The following is a 22590-nucleotide window of genomic DNA, read 5'->3' on the forward strand; positions in this document are numbered from 1 at the left end:
TAAAAGAGGGTGTTTGCAAAAATGTTTTTCCCCATATTTAACTGAAGTTGGAATGAAAGTAGTGCTGATTTGTTCCGTCACGTTTCTCTTTTGACTCTGTTAGACTGCCGAAGTATCATTGTTTTTATTTATTTATTTATGGCTTGAAAGTGCACAGTTTTGTTTTGTTTTCCAAAAGATTATATCAACATATACATGGTCACGGTTTTGTAAGACCTCTTACTAGTTTTAACCAATTTTCCTTACTATTTGTTTGCTAAATTAATGGAAATCAACCATTGAAAAACATAAATTCTGTTTGAATTGTGGGTCAAAGCAGTCACTCATGTACTAATGTACTAATGTAATGTGAGGGTTCGTTGGTGGTTAATGGAACACTCTTGAGAAAGCAGGTTGGAGAATATATCAGCGGGGTTATTCTTGGACGACGCTTTTACTCGTCACAGACACGGCAGCTACAGCCATAACACTTGTCCTGATACCTTATCAGCTGACTAACATTTAACCAATCAGGAGCTAGCAAACTTTAGCGTATGAAAACAGCAGATTCAACATATCACCTTTAGCTACTTGTACAAAAAGTGTAATTGTACGGAGCCCAAAGGTGACATGGTAGAAAAAAACAACAACTTTGCGTTCCCAAGAACGCAATATTTGCGAGAGAACGCAAAGTTGTTGTTGTTTTTTCGCCTACCATGTCACCTTAGCTGCGCCGTTAACACTTCCGGGTCATCTTCCATGTGAACAAAAGTGACGAGGATGGAACGTTTGTAAACATGAAACAAAACGGTGGGAAAGCTTTCCCAAAGCGACTAGGATGGAGCATGTATTTTTCCACTGCTTTGTTTACACGTCGCTTTTTAACCTTAATAAGTCTAGAAACATAAATGTATAGTTAATATATATTTTAACAAATTACGTTAGCTCTGTTGTGTAATACATTTCCCCCCCAAAGGCTTATATTCCTGCTTATAAAACCTAATGCATGAATTCAGGTCAACAAGGCTACCAATCAAAGCTCAGGAGTCATTTTGCTGGGAAGTGGTTAATAAGAAAACAAGATGGTTAATGAAATCAAATTTGAATACAAATTCAATTCTCAACAGCTTCAACAGCAGCTCTTTCCACACACCTCCCTCAAATGCAGAATGTGGCTACGGTGGAACAGGTTTGTCTCATTCTCATGATTTCATGCAACAAATGTGCATGGCCGCAGCACCGCGGCCGCAAGGTCAACAAGGAATGTCAATACATTTCCATGTTTGCCTTCCAGGGGGTTGGGGTCATGGCAGGGCCTGTCTGCGTAGATGTGTCATGCTGGAGGAGAAAAGCAGGAAACAGAAGAGGAACTGGATGCGGGAGTGGTGATGGATGGGTAAGTCAACAGGATGATGAGGGTGGGGAGGACCTCATGGTGAAGTGTATCAAACTTCTTTGTCTCTGCTCTAGTCAAATGGTTACTGATACCCAAGCTGGCAAAACTGACACCACTCAAGACTTGTCATCACATTATGGTGAATTAAGTAGAGCATGCTAATTTCCCAACAGGAAGTCTTATCGTGACATTGCAACACAAGGGATCACTGATAGGAAAATGTTCAAAATGGCAATCCTCACAAAAAAAAACACAAAAAAACTTCCTTTTACATTAATAGATTCTGACATGTTTCAAACTGGTTGAAGATCAGTTGAGAGCTGCAACATATGTTTTGGAGAAGGCTAATTGTCTAAAAATCCTGACCATATAATAATCCAAGCTATGACGGGTAGCAATGGTTAGGAATGTGGTCTGTGACCCAGTGGCCCCAGGCATGATGATCCTGGGATATGAAAGGAGGAGGGAGTTAATAATCTGACCTCACCCAAATTACTCCTTGTCAGTTAAGTCAAAAGTTTTCCTTTGTGACCCACTTATAGGACATAAGTTGTTGGTAATGTGTACATTTAATTAAATCATGGTGGTTGAAGCCCCAATGTGTAGTCCTTAGCTCCATCTAGTGGTCAAAGAATAGCATTTAGAAGCACGCAGGAGCACGCGCACTACGGTGGCTCAGGGAGACCACATTTCGCAAGCCTACCGACAATTCTTGTTGTGCGAGGGTAACGAGCATCTCGGCGAGCGACAGAAGCCTGGCGAGCAACGGCGAAAGAACGAGCAAGCCGGAATTAGCCGGAGCAGCTAACAAGAGCTGCTAGCGGGAGTTAGTTGGCGCCATAGGCTAGAGTGGATAACAAGAGCGGCTAATGGGAGGAGTTAGTTTAAAAAACAAAAAAACAGTAGTTAAAGCATGTGAGAGCAAAGCGATCACAGGAGTTAGAGACGACCATCTGTAGGCCCCAACTGTGGAATGTAAGCGGTGGCCGAACCATTGGGTACAATATTTGATGCAGGCACCACCCAGGCGCACTACATTTGCGAAATTCTCTTTTGGCCATCCACAGCAGGAAGACGGCAGTGAAACATGGCAGCTCTTTAAAAAAATAAAAATAAAAATAAAAAGTAAAATGTAGTTGACCTAGTACTGTAACTTGTAACGCTGCTACTGCCCAACATTACAGATTACTTGTGGGATGGATGTCATTTATATGGACATGCATTCTTAAACAAATCTGTATCTGGATAATTGTGTTCCTCTCTCAGTCCAGTATATAGTGTGTTTGTTAAGAAGCAGTTTTTTAAGCATTTCAGAGAAGAGGCCATGCCTACAAGAAAACCCTGAATGGAATTTGCCTTTGTGCACGCTTGCTGTTCTCTGCAAAATATATCAATGAAGTGTTAGAACTCAAGTAACAAGTCAAGTTCTATTCATGTTTTAGTAAAATGTAAACCTTTTCAAACCATGCATAAAACGTTTAAATCAGGGCTTGGTGTCCAGACACCAGCTTGATGTGACTCATATGGTTGGCTTTGTTAGACTCTAGGCAGCTATATAAAAAAAAAGAAAGAAAAAAAAAAGAAAGAAAGAAACAGTCCTGTAGTGCTTCCAGATGTGGTCTGCCAGAATATCAGGAACAAAACATCTGTGTGAACATGAATGGTGAACACCACCCAGCCCAGCACGCTACACTTCAACGTACTGTATGTTACATTCATCAATAATTTTGAGATCTTGTTTGTGCACATCTATTAACAAAGTGTGTCCATACCATGTACAGTTCTTGTAAATCTCACTGGGTGACTCACCATAGGCTGTTACTCATCTAACTAGGGACAAACAAATCGTAGTGACGGTATGAGGTTTTTTTTTTTTTTTTTTTTTTTTTACAGGCCTCTCAGCCATGTACACGACACAGGGAGCATTTCCTGTTTACCAATAATAAGCTTATTTGAGGTCCTTTTTAAGAGCGCACAGCATTTGATTTCAAAAGTGGCCATATTTAAGCTGAAGCCTTGAAACCAAAAGACTTGGGAGTGTGGTCAAAGATTGCCAACTTGCGCCTCATAAAACGTCATTGTCCAATGACAGCATTTGCGGAGATTTTCATTGGCCCCCGGGCCTTTTGATGCAGAGTATGCCTACCTGTGATGTGAGCAAATTCTGTACCTAGTCAGATAATGCTAACCCAAAAACGAAGATTAACTGTTTGACTGCCAAAAACGTTTAATCACGATTAATACAATCACGATGTATGACGCCATAAACGTTACATGACGTTTTTTTTGTTTTGTTTTTTTTAATCAATGGGCAGTGCCACATCTAAGTGCAGCGCTGCCTGGTCAATGGGTTGTAGAATCGAAAACACTCACTAACTATGGCCACCAGATGGCAGCATTGTATCTCTTTAATGGGCTGCCCCAAATTACAATGAAACATGACAAAATCTGATGAAATAGAATGTTTTCAAGGATGACGTGAATGACAACGTTTTGATAACATGTGGCAGTAAAAGAGTTAAAGAAGAGTTATAGAGGAGGTGAAGTAACTTGAAAACAAAAGATTTCTGCACTATTAAAAAAAAAATGATTTACTTGAAAAATACTAGTAAAGTTTCTTTTCATTCGGAAATTCTAAGTAAATCTTGCGAGGAAAGTTTTGAGTCCATTTTACTAGTTTATTAAAAAAAACAAAAAAAAGTTACACATTCAGGAACAAAGTCAAGACCTTCAGCTTGGGAGCCATGCCACCCTTGCTGTTTGCCACTGTGCTGCATTTCTGGTGTGTCCACACTTAGACCATTAACGGGTCTCTTGGAGGTACAAGGATTCCACCTGACACCGTCAATATATACTAACATACAGCAGGAGCGGCATGGCTCAGGCGGTAGAGTGGCCGTCTCCCAACCTGAATGTTGTGGGTTCGTTCCTCAACCCTTGAGTAGCTTTTAGAAATATGTAATACGTGTACATGTTTAGAAATATGTACACTAGTACTGGTAAAATGTGGTACGGTAAAATGGTAAAACGGTAAAATGGCTGGGCCATCTCAGGAACATTAACACAGTTGTCTTGAAACCATTCCTTTGATATTTTGGCTGTATGCAATGGATAGTTGTCGTCCTAAAAGACGAACATTATCCCCAGTCTGAAGTCAAAAGCTCTCTGGGTGCAGGTTTTCACTCAGGATGTCCTGACTAGTCTCTTACCGTTGATAAATATTCCCACATCATGATGCTGCCAGCACCATATGGTAGGGATGGTGGTGGCCACATGATGAGCAGTGCCTGGTTTCCTCCAAACATAATGCATCCACAACAAAGAGTTCAGTCTTTGTCTCATCAAAGCAGAAAATTTTCTTTCACATGGTCTGAGAGTCCTTGAGGTGCCTTTTGGGCAAAGTTCAGGCACGCTTCTATGTGGCTTCTGTTTGGCTACTCTACCGAAAGCGCCTGATTGTTGGTGGATTGTTTAAAAGTCTTCTTTTTTTTTTTTTTTTTTTTTTTTTTTAATGCTTCTACACTGAGCAAAAATATAAACACACCGTTTTTTTTTTGTTCCCATTTTTCGTGAGCTACACTCATAAAGGTCAAAAACATTTTCAACATCCACAAAAGGCCATTTCTCTCAAATATTGTTCACAAATCTTCCTAAAGCTGTGTTAGCGAGCATTTCTCCTTTGTCGAGAGAATCCATCCACCCTCACGGGCGTGGCATATCAATATGCTGATAAAACAGCATGATTTGCACAGGTGTGCCTTAGGCTGGCCACAATGGAATGTGCAGTTTTGTTTTTTTTTTTTTTATTTTGGTATAGACATGCTGCAGACGGTTGTCTTTACCGTTCCCAGATCTCGTACCTCAAGACAATCCTGTCTCTGAGGTTTATTGACAGTTCCTTGAACTTCATGCTTAATTTGTGCACTGACATGCACTGTCATCTATCTGTGTGACCCGAAACCATGTCCAATGAAATTATTTGACCACACACTGTTTAAAAAAAAAACAGTTTGCACTTTGAGGGCCTTGTAAGGTAGTAAAGTACTACAAAAATGAAGTACCATTTTCCAAGCACATGACTACCGTATTTTCCGCACTATAAGGTGCACCTCATTATAAGGCGCACCTTCAATGAATGACATATTTTAAAACTTTTTCCATATACAGTGATACCTCTGCTGACGAACGCTTTAGCTCACAAACTTTTCGCCTCACGAACATTAAATTCGCGAGTATATAGTCTCTGCTGACGAACTAGTTTTCAGCGGACGAACCAAACCACGCGGTCGAACAGCACCACGGTGGCGGCCACGAGAAGCTCACGCACGCTCACGGCGTCCCAGTTCGTCACCCCCTTTCTTTTAGTGCGGACACGGTTTGTGTTTGATAGACATTTTGGACCATATTGAGTGTACTTTTGCTATTATGGGACCGAAAAAGACCCCACCACAGGCTAGTGTTAAGCCGAATGCTTACCAGCGAGGGACGGCGATTCGGCGGCGCGTTTGCATTGTAGTCAATGGAGTTCGCGCCACTAAAAAAAGCGAAAGTGCCATCACGTACCTCAAAAAAGGAGAAAATCGTGCCACGGCAGTTTAGTCCCAGGAAAGAGGTGAAAGTAGTTGGCGGTGCTCACTTTTTGTTGACTCGCTAAAGTGCTCCACTTCCTTGTTCACCAAGGGACACGCCCCCTCCGCTCCGGTGAGCACGAAAGCGCGAATGAACGGCAACCGTTCCATAAACACTCGACGCGGTGAAACGCTCGCGAATGAAGTAAGTCTACCATTGCTACCATCCTTAAGAACTACCATCACAAAGGTAAATAAAACGACTTTATTCTACAGTACAGTTTATTTCTTTAATTACAATACAATAGCACATTTATTATACATAAAATAAGGTATATTTTTGTGTAGTTTTAAGGCTTATTTAGTAGAAAATTATGTTTTATAGGGACCTGGGAACGGATTATTCTCATTTTAATGGTTTCTTATGGGAAATAAATGTTCGGAAGACAAACTTTTCGCCTTACAAACCCTTTCTGGGAACCAATTATGTTCGTGAGCTGAGGTATCACTGTATAAGGCGCGACAGTAGAGGCTGGGGTTACATTATGCATCCATTAGACGGTGCTGCGCTAAAGGGAACGTCAACAAAAGAGTCAGATAGGTCAGTCAAACTTTATTAATAGATTACAAACCAGCTTTCTGACAACTCCATTCACTCCCAAAATGAATAAACAGCTGATTTATTATTTTCTCGGAGGTAAAGTATTAGTATTAGCTGGCGATCCAAGATGGCGGGATCTTCTGCGCACGCGCATCACCGATCGTGCAGGGTCACCGATAGCGTCTTGACAGCGAGACCTGTTGCGGCTCAATGTTGATCCATATATAAGGCGCACGGGATTATAAGGCGCATGGTCAGCTTTTGAAAAAGTTGAAGGCTTTTAGGTGCGCCTTATAGTCGTGAAAATACGGTATTTTGTTCTGTAAAATTTACATACAGATCGTCTTTTTGTACATTGAATCCCAGTAGAATATACACGTTGTTCTGTAAAGTTGTTTACATTTACCAACTGTATTTTATTTTATTTTTTTACACAATTTCCCTGGTAACCACAGCTGCTGGTTTTTCCCCATAAACACAACGGAATTTTCAAATTAGGATGAATTAAGCTCAAAACATTTTAATTTTTTTATTAATAACATTTCTTATTTTTTTATTTGCAAATTTGATGATTTTTTTTTTTGAGGAAAAAAAATGAATTTATTTCATTTTGAAATAAGGCTGTAACATAAAGTGTAACATTGAAAACATGTTTTGAGGTTCTGCCCAAAACTTAATTAATGTCTTACTCTTCACCAACAGAGGAAGCTCAGCTGGGACACATACACAATATCTCTTGGGCGCACCGGCTGGATTATGATGAGCGGAAGCTGGGACGGTTGAACCGAGGGGAAACGGCCCAACTGAATAGGGGTGTGGACAGAGCGCACACTTGGAGAAAGAGAGAGAGAGAGCGAGCGAGAGGAGGGCATATAAAGAGCGACAGCGCAAGGCAGACTTTATCCTGCTCGGCCGCCCCGCTCGCAGCAAACGCCCATCATCCTGCCCCTTCACTCGCTCAGCGCGCGCTCCCGACCATGTGGAGGATGAACGGCGTCGCCATCGTCCTGGTGCTCTGCACATCACTGCTATGCAGTAAGTTACCGATTTTGAAATGCAACTTGGTTTCCTGTCTCTCGGCTTTCATTCAGGTGGATTTGGGGTTTGTGTTTGTCTTGTAAAATAGGCAATTCATTTGTTACATTTTGCACATAAGTCCGATAAGACCGTTCTGGTTTGTAACCCAGTTGCAGCGCCTTCACGCCGACGTATCTCATTCGCGTGTAAAGAGAATCCCCTCAGGGATCAGCAAAAGTCGGAAGTATAGGAAGTTGTTTGAAAAACATTGCGTGAGCTGAAGATGTTTGTCGGCATGGCGGGATGGTGGCCCCAGACGCAAAACGTCTGCTCAGGAGCGGGAAGTTGCAGTTGAGAAGAGTTCTTTGTGTTCTGTATTGTTCCTGAGTGTGCGCGTGCATGCATGCATGCTTGTGGCATGTGTGTGAGAGCCCTAATGCTAATTGCATGCTGATAACTGCCGTCGCCAAATTTCAACGTGTTCTTGCTCATTCACTCGCCAGCCATTTTCACAGAAGCAATCCCGTTCGCTTGCGGCTTTTTTACTGAATTTTGACTGATTTTGCAAACTAAGGCCCACAGAATATTTTGTTCAATTGCATGGAACTTATCAAAAGAAAGATTAAAGTCTCTTATTTCATCAGGAAAAAAAAGTATGTTCCTATCTGTTGCCGTTTTGCAGCAATTAGTATTAGAAGAGAGCTAAGTTTCATCAGTTTTCACAAATCTATTTAAAATTGTAAGTAATTGAGATTTTTTTCGACATGGCCCTGGTTGATCTCCTTTGCTCTGCTGCCACCTGCTGGCCGTTTGTGTAATAACTACCATTTCTGCAACCGTTCTTTGCAGTTGAGAGGCTGCATCAAAGCCGTCTGCATGCTTTAGCATAAAAAAAACAAAACAAAACGTATAAATACGTCTTTGGGACACTTAAAACATTAAAACAAAAAACGTATATACACGTTATTGGGAGCAAATGAGTTAAGTCCAGGTTCAGTCACATGTGTAGTGTCAAATTTAGTTTGTCCTTGACGATTATGCCAGAGAAAAATCAAATAGCTCAGACAGCGATAATGAGATGAGGTTATCAGACGTTAATTTAACATCTGATATTTCCTCCGTATGCTTGCAAACTATTAACATGTGCTTGTTGTGGGTTGAAGCGGATTTCTTTCGGAGGCCAGCATCCTTTCTTCAGCGGTCACACGGACCTGAAACATTGTTGACGCTCGTGTTTATTCGTCAGCGCGGTGTGAATACGCAGTCGGGCGAGCACATGTGATACAGGGAAAAAAAAAAACATTGGTAAAAATTCTTTCACTTACAGCTGATTGCAAAGTACAAAGGCCAGCTTTAGTATTTGAGGCCGGAGTTCAACACGTGAAGTGAAGTGACTTTTTGGTGCCTTGCTCTTGGCGTGGAACTGCTGCAGATCAGGAGGTTTAATTGAATCCACATTAAATTTAGCAGCGGTGATGTCATCAGCTCCTCAAGGGCGAGGCAGCTGACCGGCCCATTTCGAACACCACTTTGTTGTATTCACGCAAACATGCAAAGAGAGCTCGCATCTCTCGGGCTGAGTCAACCACCAAGTACGCTCAGGAGACAAAGTTGCGCAGATGAAAGCGAAACTTATTCACAGGAACAAACGACTCCCAATTGCAATTGTAGCACCACATATGCAGCTGGCAGACATCTTTAGTTTTGGACTTCTTGTAAATAAGGATTACAACGGACAAACGCAAGCAAAACTTGACTGCTGAGCGTGACTGTTTACTAGCACAAATTTGACTGCAACTCAAGAGTGGGCGGATCCCACAACTCTTGTTGTTTGTAGCACTACAAAAGGAAATTAAGTGGCAGTTTTAGATGATGTCATCTGACCTCTCCTTTAGCATTCCATTTTTTTTAGGGGGAAAAACCCAAACTGTTCAAGACTGTGGGAGTGGTGGTGGTGGTGGTGGGGGGTGAACCATTATGCCTCCCTTCTGCTCGTCATCTTCAATGACTCTCTCTTTGATGAAGTCAAGGTCGACGGCGGCTGTGACAGTCGGTGTTAAAATCAACCACACTACGCCAAGATATCGAGTTGGGAGTTTCCAAAGTGTGCCGTGCATGTGATTCTGTCAGCATATCCTTGACAGTGATCAGTATGCCCTTTGTGAATGTATGTCATGTGACCATGCAAGATGGTGTAAGGCAGCCATGGAGACTCAGATGACAAAAAAAAACAGACTGAAATTAGTATACACAAGTTCCATTTTCATGATGTAGTGGTAATATTAACTCATTCACTCCCAACCATTTTCCCTGAAGTGTTTTCCTGGATTTTGACTGGTTTTGCAAGGCCCGCGAAATATTATGTTCTATTGCTATAAAAAATATGGAACCTAACCAAAAGAGAGATTAGAGTCTCTTGTGCAGCAATTAGCAATAGAACATAGCTAAGTTTCATCATTATTCACAATTCTGCTTAGAACTGTGGGGAAATCAGCTTGTTTTAACATGGCCTGGTTGATCTCTTATACTCTGCTGCCACTCAACCATTTTGTGCAGTAGATAGACTGCATCAAAGCGTTCTCTATGCTCTAGCATAAAAAACAACAACAACAAACAAAACATATAAATACGTCTTTGGGACACTTAAAACATTTAAAATATGACATATTTATACGTTTTTGGGAGCTAATGAGTTCATGTAAAACACATCAGTATTTTTTTTTTTCAGTTAGTGTAGACTTCATCACGTTTGAGCATCTTGTGTGATGTTGTGGGATGGTATAAGGCATAATATTACCATAGATTTTCTTCAGGCAGCCATTGACCAACATTCTTTGGCTGAAATGTTTTGATTGTTAACTTGACGTGAGATGCTGAAGGGTGTGGCCATGTTACATAAAGCCTTTAGCAGTCTTAGGTCAGACCAGGGTGTGGGTTCACTTGGGCCCAAAGCTACAGCGTGATCTCGTAATTAAATGTTTGAGCCTTTGCGCCGTCAATGTGCCAATTATCCGCAACCGCCGCTTCCAGTGTTAAAACTCAAAACCGGCAAACCAAATAGTGCCTGCCATCAGTTGTCCACTTCATTAAATCATTTACCAGCCTTTGCAGAAATGGCGGCCATGACAATCTCGCGCTTAGTTCATGTGATGCCAGCTCTTTTCCAAAGAAAACATTTTTACGATAAAAAAACCCCCCCCAAAAAAACCAAGACCTCCATCACAGCCAGCTCAATTGTCATTCAGGAAAGGGGCCGACTTGGAGAAGTAAATCATCGAGTAACAACGTTTACCCAGTGAAACGAGCCTAATGAATAGCAGACTCTGCGATAACGGTTAAACTTTCCTGTTCCAATTACTGCTGTTCTGGTGAGCCTTATTGTTCTTTGTTCCCCAAGCGCCCTGCAGCACGACCGCATGATTTAAGCAAGCGTAAAGAAAAAAAACATAGACGCCAAAACAACGTCCTCTTCTCGTGTTTCTCCTCAAAACTTTTGAGAGGACAGTTTGATGAGGCAGGCGACACCCATGCTCGCAATCGGTCGCAAAACAAGAACTTTATGACGGCTCACCTCAGGGGAGAAAAGTTTTTAATGAGTCTGGCCCAGCACTTTGTACTGCTCTCTGGAATTATTGTTCTGTGAAAGCATATTTAGTCCTTCCTAATTGGACACAATCGCTTCTCCAAAAGATGGCGCAAGGTGCTCGGACCGGCTACCACGTGATATACACTCACTAGGTGCGTTTCCATGACCCTTTTTCGCAAAAATAAAAGCGATATTGTACTATTTGGATAAAATACAATTTCGAATTGTCGGTGTTTCCATTGAAGAGAGTTTTGCTTCTGAGGCGCAATTCTGGGAATGTCCCGTCTCGCGAGACCTCGCTGTTCTGTCGGAGGTGCTCATGATGTTTGCCGTAGACGGACGCCCGGTGTAGTTATATGACTTTAAAAAACACTCACCCCTCATCGGGCGGTTTCGGGCATCTAGTGTTGGTGTTGCTGTGTCGGCAAGCAATTCTGACACCAAAGTGAGTGGCACCGTACTTCCTACTTCCTGTAATCCTAAAATGTTGTTGTTCCCATGCAGAGGCTGGGTAAAAGGCGGGTTACAAATTGCTAAAAGTTTCTGATGTTTTCTGGCGTCCTCCCTGCTAAATGAACCAGACATGGCAGGACAGGATTTCAAGCTCTCCTCTCCTTCAACTTCTCGAAGGAGACTCGCTCGATTACACCTCTCTCTCTTTTGACGTGCAGTAGCCGGTACAAATCACTTCAGCATCCATCCATCCATCCATTTTCTTGACCGCTTATTCCTCACAAGGGTCGCGGGGGCTGCTGGCGCCTATCTCAGCTGGCTCTGGGCAGTAGGCGGGGGACACCCTGGACTGGTTGCCAACCAATCGCAGGGCACACAGAGACGAACAACCATCCACACTCACATGCACACAGACGGGACAATTTGGAAAGCCCAATTAACCTGCCATGCACGTCTTTGGAATGTGGGAGGAGACCGGAGTACCCGGAGAAGACCCACGCGGGCACGGGGAGAACATGCAAACTCCACCCAGGAAGGTCCGAGCCTGGACTCGAACCGGAGACCTCAGAACTGGGAAGCGGACGTGCTAACCACTCGACTACCGTGCCGCCCTCACTTCAGCATGTAAAACTAAAATACAAAACCGATATTATTAATTCTCAAATAACACACAAACAACGTGTTACATTCCTTTCTTCCGTGAGCGGGCGGGTGTCACATGACTACTAATGCGCAAAAAGTGTTTCAATTACACTTTTGCGAAATACTTCTTTTTTGATACGTCTCAAAAACCACCTCATGAGAGCGCAAAAACTTTTTTGGGATGTTTGAGAGTTTTTTTTTCCGCAAATCTGGTGTTTCCATTGCCGGCTTACTTTTGCGAAACGTGCCTTTTGCGCAAAACTGAGGGTCATGGAAACGCACCTACTGTATGACCTCCATATTGTGTTTGAGAAAGTTTTTCTCTGTAGGCTTGTATTAGCTTTCCGGGGCCACAGTCATATCCCAACAAGTGTTCGGGGTCTGTGAGTCTTTTTTACAACCTTCACCACCCCCAAAGAGCAGCAGCTGGAACTTGAGCAGTCCACACAACATCTGCCGACCTCTGACACAGCTGGCGTTCCCACTTTCTTGTCCTCTTACAAGGTGGACAGACTAGTTTGGAAACACTGGATTAGAATTTCACCAATTATTTGAATGAGCGAATTAGGGGCTAATCAAACCATTGGTCCTTCTTGGATGTTCTCTCAGAAGCCTTAATTGTGTTGCAGCTCCATGAAGAAAAGGGGCCATATTTTTGCAAATGAGCATTTTTTATTATTTATTTTTTTTGGAATACATAGCGCTGCACCTAAAGCACCAGCGCCCTCGTGCATGTGATTGGGTGAGCGTTATCTGTCGTCCACACCGGGTTCACCTCCCGCAGGTCAGCCCGCGGCTGCGGGAGCCGCTGTGACAGACGCATCCTGCCCAAGGATGTGCATGGATATACATTCCAAAACCTGTTGTTGTTCATTCCTTTCATTTTCCCCCTCAACTCCAAACGGTCTTGTGTTTGGTTTAAAAACATCACGGGTGTGGACTGGGTGGAAAAGTCAACTTTTTTTTACCACCCTTCCGTGTGGGAACAAAAAACAGTTGTCAATTCATGTACTCGAGTGATGTTCGAGGCCTTTAGGGAAAGATATAGTGTCATTTTTTTTTTTTTTCCATAGTGTTCCAATATAGTGTGATCTTACTGAGGAGCAGAGTAATGAATTTTCTCTCTCCACACACATTTCACAAACATTGTGACGTGTTGTGGAATAAGTCAAAGAAACAAAAACATTTTTGGTGATGAGTGCAGAATTTTTCTTCACTTCACTTGGCAGAAATCTGCTCCATCTGGACTGTCCATTTAAATCGGTGGTGTCCAAACTACGGCCCGGGGGCCATTTGCGGCCCGCCGTCCATTTTTTTTTAGTGGCCCGCGACATTTGCTAAAAATGGCATTTGACTCGGTTCAAATAAAATAAAAACAAAAATGTTTGGAGATGGTCAAAGTAAGACTGGAGAGTGTCAAAAAACACAGGTGCTATTAAAGGTTATTTTTAGTTAACTAAAACCAATGAGAAACCAAAATTCAAAAAACAATTTCGTAAATGAAATAAAACAAAAATGAAGATGCTTTTTTCAAAAAAGAAAACTAACTGAAACTACATTTTATGTTTACAAAACTAACTAAACTAAAATAAAACTATAATTACAGCAAAAATGTCCTTCGTTTTAGTCTTTTGTAATTAATTTAATGCATGAGCCTTTGGTGATGATTTTAAATGTGATTTTTAGTAGATTTATTTTGATATAAACCAGAATAATGACGTCGTGCCAATGGTGTTTTTTAAATGTTGTGCACGAGTAATACACATTAAAAACAAAAAAAACTAAAAAAAAACTAATACTGAAACTAACTAAACTAAAACTAAGCATTTATTAAATAACTAAAACTAATAAAAACTAACAGAACCACCCTGAAAAATAAAATGATAAAATGAACTAAATTTAAAAAAAAACAAAACTTAAAATAAAATAAAAACTAAAATGAAAAATTCCCAAACTATAATAACCCGACTGCCATATTACAAATAAATTGGTTTATATACCGTAGTATTTTTCTAAATATGCAAAAGCACAAATAAATTATTTGTACAATTTTTATTACGAAACACAATTTCTCTTCATAGCATGATGTGGCCCTTGTGTCCTTCTCATTTTCCATATGTGGCCCTCACATGAAAAGGTTTGGACACCCCTGATTTAAATGGTATTATTGTGGCTCGGCTGACACATCTAAGCAGACAACCAACTTGCAGTGACCGAAAGATAATTGTTAGCCACTCCGGATTCTCATGTTGTGGTCAAACGTATTGTCTTTCCGACTCAAGCTAACCAACAACCATTTTGCAGACTGGCGACTTCAAAAAGAGCCAAACATGTCGCGGTTGCAGCCTCCAAAATGGGAGGAGTTCCGGGTTCTGTCTGATTGATTTATTTCGGACCTGTTGGTCACTCAAAAAGAGGAGATGAAGATGCCCCTGGAGGCTTCACTTGTTTTGCACTTTTTTTGTTTTTTTTTTTTTATACTTGAATGACCCAAGATGAAATATTGACCAAAGTGACCTTGATGGTGACATATAATGGATTCCTGACTGAGTTGAGGAGGTTTTTTTTAATTTTTTTTTTACAAGCAGACATTTGAAGGTTGCTTCATGGGTCTTCTCTGGACATCTGGAAGCAAAACGGGTGTGGCACAGAAAAGACAGCCAGGGCGTTGTCTCTATATTGTCTGGGTGGAGGTCACATCGAAAATCCTTAAGGCTGCTGACGCTTCCCCCTTGCGCATGAAGTCAGTTTTGTCAGAGCCAGCTGATGTCCCTGATTACCCTTCCTGACTCAAAACCCCCAAAATGCCCACAGAGACGATTATGGCCTCCTCTCTCGACACCATTTGCAGAATGCCGCTGGTGTCCCCTAAACGTCTCTCACAAATTTCATCGGGAGTATTTGTTTTGTTTTTTGCTGCAATTTCTTTGAGGTTTCCCGCCACTGGTTCCACATTGCATGATGAATAGAAAGACCTGGGCATCTTATTAATACAATCAATTTGTTTTCGTTTTGTTTATGTGGCCGATCAAAAATATATCTAGGGCAAGATGTGTCCAAACTTTTTCATTTGAGGGCCACATCTCGAAAATCACGCAAGGGCCACATCATGTTATGAAGAGAAATTGTGTTTAGTCCTAAAAATTGTTCAAATAATTTATTTGTGCTTTTGCATATTTAGAAAAATGCTACAGTATATAAAACAATTTATTTGTAATATGGCAGTAGGGTTATTATAGTTTTGGAATTTTTCATTTTAATTCTTATTTTGTTTTGAGTTTTGTTTTTTAAATTTAGTTAGTTTTAATTAGTTTTCAGGGTGGTTCTGTTAGTTTTTAGTAGTTTCAGTTCTTTAATAAATGCTGAGTTTTAGTTTAGTTAGTTTCAGTATTAGTTTTAGTTTTTTTTTTATGTGTATCACTTGTGCGCAATATTTAAAAAATACACCATGTGCGTGACACATTATTCCGGTTTATATCAAAATAAATCTAATAAAAAATCACATTTAAAATCATTAAGGCTCATGCATTAAATTAATTACCAAAGACTAAAGCAAAGGACGTTTGCTATAATTATAGTTAGTTTTATTTTAGTTAGTTTTGTAAACATAAAATGTAGTTTCAGTTAGATTTATTTTTATTTAAAAAGCATCTTCGTTTTCACTTTATTTCGTAATGGCCGAAGAACAGAAAATTGCCACTACACAGTAAATTTTGTAGAGTAAATTTTACTCTAAAAAGACTATATTCTGTCCCAGTCTAAACATGAGTAAACTTTACACTTGGAAGAGAGTGAAATATTGGAAAAAAAAAAAATCCCTCAAGGGTTGAGGAGCAATCACAGAACCTTCAGGTTGGGAGATGGTCAATCAAACCACTGAGTCATGGCGGTCCTAATTATGTGTCAGCAATATCGCTGTCGTCACGTGGAATCTTCATACCTCCGACCATGTTTGCTCTCCTTTTGGACACACCGGCAATGTTATCCAAAAGTAGCCATGGCATAGCTCAAGTGGTAGAGCGGACGTCTCTCATGCTGAAGGTTGTGGGATTGTTCTTGAATTGTGATTCATTCATTATTTATTTTTAAAATTAGATATATTTTACTCTCTTCTGAATGTCAAATTTACTCCGTTTAGCCCGGGACCAAATATAGTCTTTTTTTTTTTTTTAAGAGTAAAAAATTACTCAATGAAATTTACTGTGTATATAAGGAAAAATATTTTATTGGGATATATAAATTTTCAAAATTATCTGACATTGTTTTTGTTTTTTTTGTTACAATTTGTGGTATCGACACTTGGTTTTGGTGACTACTCAAGAGTTGAGTACGGGTGTCGGTCTGAAAAAAAAAAAGGTGGTATCACACATCCCTACGGCCATTCATATGAAAAGGTATTAAGGGGGAACTTGACGGTGCCACAAAACGACGTGTCTTGTCTGAGAGCCCACACACACACACCAACGTTGTTTAGTCCTGTTACACTGAACCCGATAACGTTTACCACACTGCCACACACCGTTTGGGTTCAGTGTGACGGCACGAGTCAAACACTGTGACTATAACAAACGGACCATCACTCCATTATTATCATTCTCTTTTTTTATTGTCAAGAGAGGGGAAAAAATGCAGCATGGAAGCCAACACACGCCATCACCATTCTATATTGCATCCTGTCTTCTACTTATGGTGTGTGGTATGCCACATCAAGAAGGGGAACACCCGGCTGGGAACTTGGCGGAACTCACCCGGGCCGTAATTCGGCTCCTTCGTTGTTGCCCGTCGAGCGTTTGATCGTGCAAAGTACTGTTTACGTGGAGCCGAATGTACATCGTGTCGTTTTCTGTTGAGAATGCTCAATCAGAGTAGCAAGTAGGAATGATTTGGGTGTCTGGTTTTGTCAGCATTTTTCATTCGGCGAAGTGCCAAGAACATTCTACGAAGCTTACATTGAGGTCTAATCCAGTCATGTTGTGAATAACCATTTTGCTTCTTCCATTGCACCTTCAACGAATGACCTATTTTCAAACTTTTTCCATATATAAGGCGCTACAGTAGAGGCTGGGGTTACGTTATGCGTCCATTAGATGGTGCTGCGCTCAAGGGAATGTCAACAAAACAGTCAGATAGGTCAGTCAAACTTTATGAATAGATTACAAAGCAGCTTTCTGACAACTCCAAAATGAATAAACAGCTGTTTTATTATTTTCCCTGATGTAAAGTATTTGTATTAGCTAGCGATCCAAGATGGCGGCATCTTCTGCGCACGCGCGTCACCGATCGTGCAGGGTCACCGATAGCGTCTTGACAGCGAGACCTGTTGCGGCTCAATATTGATCCATATATAAGGCGCGCTGGATTATAAGGCGCATGGTCAGCTTTTGAAAAAATTGAAGGCTTTTAGGTGCGCCTTATTATAGTGCAGAAAAACACTCAACACTCAACTCAACTATTTATAAAGCGCTTTAAGAACAGGCGTTGCTGTCTACAAAGTGCTGTACATAAACATCAGTTTTGCAGTAAACAAGAACAAAGCAAACATTTTGAAGTGCAAATAGTTTTGTTTTTGTTTTGTTTTTTAAAAAAATGTAAATTTTATTTATTTATTTATTTATTTATTTATTTTTACAAAATACAAAATTACAAAATAAACTTTTTTTTTTTTTTTTTTTTTTTACAAAATACGGTAAATCTTCCAGCTCATGCTGAAAACAATTACCTGGAGTCCGAATGGTCGTCTCTGCGCGTTAGTCCTGCAGTTGACTCGCAATCAGGCCAGGCGGAATCCCAGCTGTGATAGATTCTCGGCTTCCAGGTGACCCTGAACACAATAAGGGGGATTGAAAATATGGCGATGGAAACTTTCTCTGAGGGTAGACATAAAACCACTGGGATTTTTTTTTAGTCGACATCAATGATGTGAAAATGATTCGGCAAAGACAAAAGTATTTGTCCATTTGAGGAAAACAACACATCCCTCCGCCCAACGTAATGTCCGTGTTATTTTCAAACGTTGTCCAGATGAGGAACAACAGATAGTCTTTGGCTGCTTATTTGTGCAGGTACAGAAACAATCGGTCAATACGTGTCTTCTAATTAGTTGGAGAACACTCAGACGAAGCTCTGCAATTGTTAGTTAGGCACGCCAAGCTGTTTAAACAAGCCATTGTTTACGGCAGCATCAAAGTCTCAAGATTGTTTGTTGCCTGCATGTGGTTGCCCAAGTTTGTCAATCAAACGCTACTTTAAAGCTGATTTGTCCTTTCTGTAAATTTGCAGACGGCGTGGTGGGCCAGGATGACGTCACAACAGATACACCAGCAATCGACCCGGACGCAGGCAACGGTGACGGTAGGTGTCCGGATGCGGCAATTGTGCACTGAAGATAATTCATATGAGCATGTTTTTTTTTTTGTTTTTTTTTTTTTTTTTCCAACGTGATTGATTTCAACACATTTCATATGGTACAGCAAATTGACCAATAAGACTGAGTAAATGGAAAATGGATGGAAAGATATGGCCAAAATTAAAAATAAATACATAAATAAATAACCGTGACAACAGAAATGGATATAAAAATATAATTCAAAAATTAAAATAAATAAATAAATAAATATAACAGGCAATAAAAACAATAAAATATATATCCATAAATAAAAGTAAAAATATTACATTCCATACATATACAAATAAAACATTACACATCAACTGACACAGAGGACATAATCTCGCAACACCCCCACTTGTACTCAGGTTGTTGTCATTTGAAAGAAAAACAAAAATACAGAAGCAATGTGGACCTCTGTCTTGCACATTTCAAATTCCAAAAATAAAAAACGACATAAAAAATAAATATAAAATAAATACAAAAATAAATGCAATTAAATATCAATCAATAAATAAAAACGTTCTGTTCTCACATTTATTTCATTTTACTCATGCTGCAGACGCTCTGTCAGGTGGAAATGTTACTGAAATGAGGGGGCGGTCCTAAGTTTGTAAATAAATAAATAAATAACAGTGAAACTAGAAACGGATATAAAAAATATAATTTAAAAATTAAATACAAAAACCTAAATATAAAAGGTTATAAAAACAATAAAATATAAATCCATAAATAAAAGTAAAAAAAAAGAAAAAAGACATTCAAAAAATATATACAAAAATAAATGTCAAAATAAATACAATTAAATATCAATAAATAAAAAGGGTCTGTTCTCACATTTATTTGTTTCATTTTATTCATGCTGCAGACGCTCTGTCAGGTGGAAATGTTACTGAAATGAGGGGGCGGTCCTGAGTTTGTAAATAAATAGATACATAAATAACAGTGAAAATAGAAACCGATCTAAAAAAAATGTAATTTAAAAATCTGCAGGCGCTCCATAGAAAGATGCACGAATTAGCTTTATCTATGTGCTCCCAGTCACCCTTGCTGTCGTGGACTCGGATGCCCAGCCAGGGACCACCGTTGCTCCAGATTCAGGTGTCCCTCCAGTGGCCGACGGAGACTCTGACGCACCTGCTGAGAACGCACCTCCCCCGGAGAACAATTCTCCCAGTGCTGACAACCAGGAAGGCGGAGCCTCGGGCACCACGGCCGGCCCCGGCGCTCTCGCCGATGACGGCGCAGTCGTCGTGGAGTCGTCCGATTTCTCCGACATCGGTATAGCAAAGGTGAGCATGTTTCTCAAAAGATGCGTTTATGTTCGACGTGCGTTTATAGCTCATGTCACTTCCTGTCTCCGCAGCCCGTGGTGCAGTGTGTCGGGAAGGACGAGATTGACGAGAGCAGAGCTGTCAAGGCTGCGGTCACCTATATCGATTGTGTGGGTACAAGGAAATCATCTCCTTCACAATATGACTTCAAGTAGGGGTGTCCAAACTACGGCCCGGGGGCCATTTGCGGCCCAACGCCCATTTTTGAGTGGCCCACCACATATGCTAAAAATGGCATTTGACTCAGTTCAAATAAAATAAAAACAAAAATGTTTGGAGATGGTCAAAGTAAGAAGGGAGGGTGTCGAAAAACACAGGTGCGATTAAAGGTTATTTTAGTTCACTAAAACTAACGAAAAAACAAAAATTCAAAAAACTATTTCGTTGACAAAATAAAATAAAAACAAAAATGTTTGGAGATGGTCAAAGTAAGAAGGGAGGGTGTCGAAAAACAAGTGCCATTAAAGTTTATTTTAGTTCACTAAAACTAACGAAAAAACAAAAATTCAAAAAACTATTTCGTTGACAAAATAAAATAAAAACGAAGATGCTTTTTAAAAAAGAAAATGAACTGAAACTACATTTTATGTTTACAAATCTAAAATAAAATAAAACTAACTATAATTATAGCAAAAATGTCCTTCATTTTAGTCTTTGGTAATTAATTGAATGCATGAGCCTTTGGGGATGATTTTAAATGTGATTTTTAGTCGATTTATTTTGATATAAACCGGAATAATGACGTCACGCCCTTGGTGTTTTTTAAATATTGCACACAAGTAATACACATAAAAACCTAAAACTAATACTGAAACTAACTAAACTAAAACTAAGCAGTTATTAAAGAATTAAAATTAATAAAAAAACTAACAGAACCACCCTGAAAGATAATTCAAACTAACTAAATTTAAAAAAACAAAACTCAAAACAAAATAAAAACTAAAATGAAAAATTCCCAAACTATAATAACCCGACTGCCATATTACAAAAAAAATTGTTTTATATACTGTAGCATTTTCTAAATGTGCAAAAGCACAAATAAATTATTTGTCCAATTTTGAGGACTAAACACAATTTCTCTCCATAACATGATGTGGCCCTTGCGTCCTTCTGATTTTCTGTATGTGGCCCTCAAATGAAAACGTTTGGACACCCCTGACTTCAAGGCAACAGGAATCGGTTTTAGAAGGGTTCCACTCTCGTGATGTGTTCACATATAAACAGTAAAAAGCGTTAGTTGAAATGGTCCATTTAACCAAACGAATCCAGCATGCAGACCATCTTTTTTTTTTTTTGCTTCAGACAGCGACCCAGATGAAACGGAATTTCTTTTGCAAAGCATCTCTTCGAAATTCCGCAGCCATTGTAAATCTTTGGCCTGACGAATATTTCCTGTCTTGGTCTGGTGTCCATAAGAAAACGGGAGAAGTGCACTGGTGCGGCTCCTTTTTTGCAAAGTCAACCCCCCCCCCAAAAAAAAAGATTGACAATAATATGTTCTATGCAGTGTAAATGGTGTTTTGCTTAATAATGCGTAACTCTCTGCATAACTCTGTATCCGCATTAACATATAAGAGAATTAAAAAAGAAAGAAATATGGAGCAACTTACAACAAAGAATAGCTTTATTAACTGTAACAGAAAAGATTTAAAGTGCATCTGAAATTCAAAAATAACAGTAAATCCTTAATTAAACTATAAACATTTTTTGACTGACCATGTCAAACCATATGATAAGGAAAAATAAAATGACATAAAATCAAGAAATAATAATGCATTCAAATTGATCACCAACATTAAATCAGGAGCACAATATTAAATTTAAAAAAAAAAAATTTTAACCTGCAAAACAAAAATATGTAAAATAATTTGTGCTGATTTTTGTATTTTTTTGCTGTGTGCAAAGCGCGCATGCTCAGTGCAAACAAAACCCCGACACCACCGAGCGAATGCTCCCTGCGCACACTCTGCCAATAATGAGGCGCCACTGCCCCCTAATGTAGTGGAGGTGCAATTGCACTTTATTCTAGGACAGGTGGAAGCCACATCTGTCCGTGTCACATGTGGCGCGGTCAGGGTCAGTTTTATTGTGGAGTTTTTTTGTTTGTTTGTTTGTTTGTTTTTACCAATATCAGAAGGCGGCCATTTTGCCAGCTTAAGAAAACAGGTGCGCTGTAATTGGTCGTTCCCTGAGCCCTGAGCAACTGTGATGTCATCTTCAGTCGCCAGCAAGTGGCAAAATGGCCGGGGTCGGGTCGCGGGGGCAGCAGCTTCAGGAGGGAAACCCAGACTTCCCTCTCCCCAGCCACTTCAACCAGCTCCTCCGGCGGGATCCCAAGCTCGTTCGTTCCCAGGCCAGCCGAGAGACAGACGTCTCTCCAGCGTGTCCTGGGTCGTCCCCGGGGCCTCCCGCCGGTGGGACACGCCCGGAACACCTCCCCAGGGAGGCGTCCAGGAGGCATCCGAACCAGATGCCCGAGCCACCTCAGCTGGCTCCTCTCAACGCGGAGGAGCAGCGGCTCGACTCCGAGTCCCTCCCGGGTGAGCGAACTTCTCACCCGATCTCGAAGGGAGAGCCCGGACACCCTGCGGAGGAAACTCGTTTCGGCCGCTTGTATCCGGGATCTCGT

At 40.4% G+C, this 22590-nt stretch overlaps 1 protein-coding gene across 1 annotated transcript in view; it reads left to right on the plus strand.

Annotated features, from left to right (window-relative positions):
* The first annotated feature begins 776 nt into the window (after positions 1 to 776).
* The window catches only part of cd34 (CD34 molecule), a 28785-nt gene continuing 6971 nt past the window's right edge, over positions 777 to 22590 (plus strand). The window contains exons 1-6 of the mRNA XM_077512012.1: positions 777 to 1168; positions 1274 to 1375; positions 7247 to 7579; positions 18522 to 18593; positions 19669 to 19919; positions 19994 to 20071. Of these exons, the coding sequence (XP_077368138.1) occupies positions 1372 to 1375; positions 7247 to 7579; positions 18522 to 18593; positions 19669 to 19919; positions 19994 to 20071 (738 nt within the window). The 5' untranslated portion in view covers positions 777 to 1168; positions 1274 to 1371. The remainder of the gene's footprint in view (positions 1169 to 1273; positions 1376 to 7246; positions 7580 to 18521; positions 18594 to 19668; positions 19920 to 19993; positions 20072 to 22590) is intronic.

The sequence above is a fragment of the Festucalex cinctus genome, chromosome 2, assembly GCF_051991245.1.
Source record: "Festucalex cinctus isolate MCC-2025b chromosome 2, RoL_Fcin_1.0, whole genome shotgun sequence".
Taxonomy (NCBI): Eukaryota; Metazoa; Chordata; class Actinopteri; order Syngnathiformes; family Syngnathidae; genus Festucalex; species Festucalex cinctus.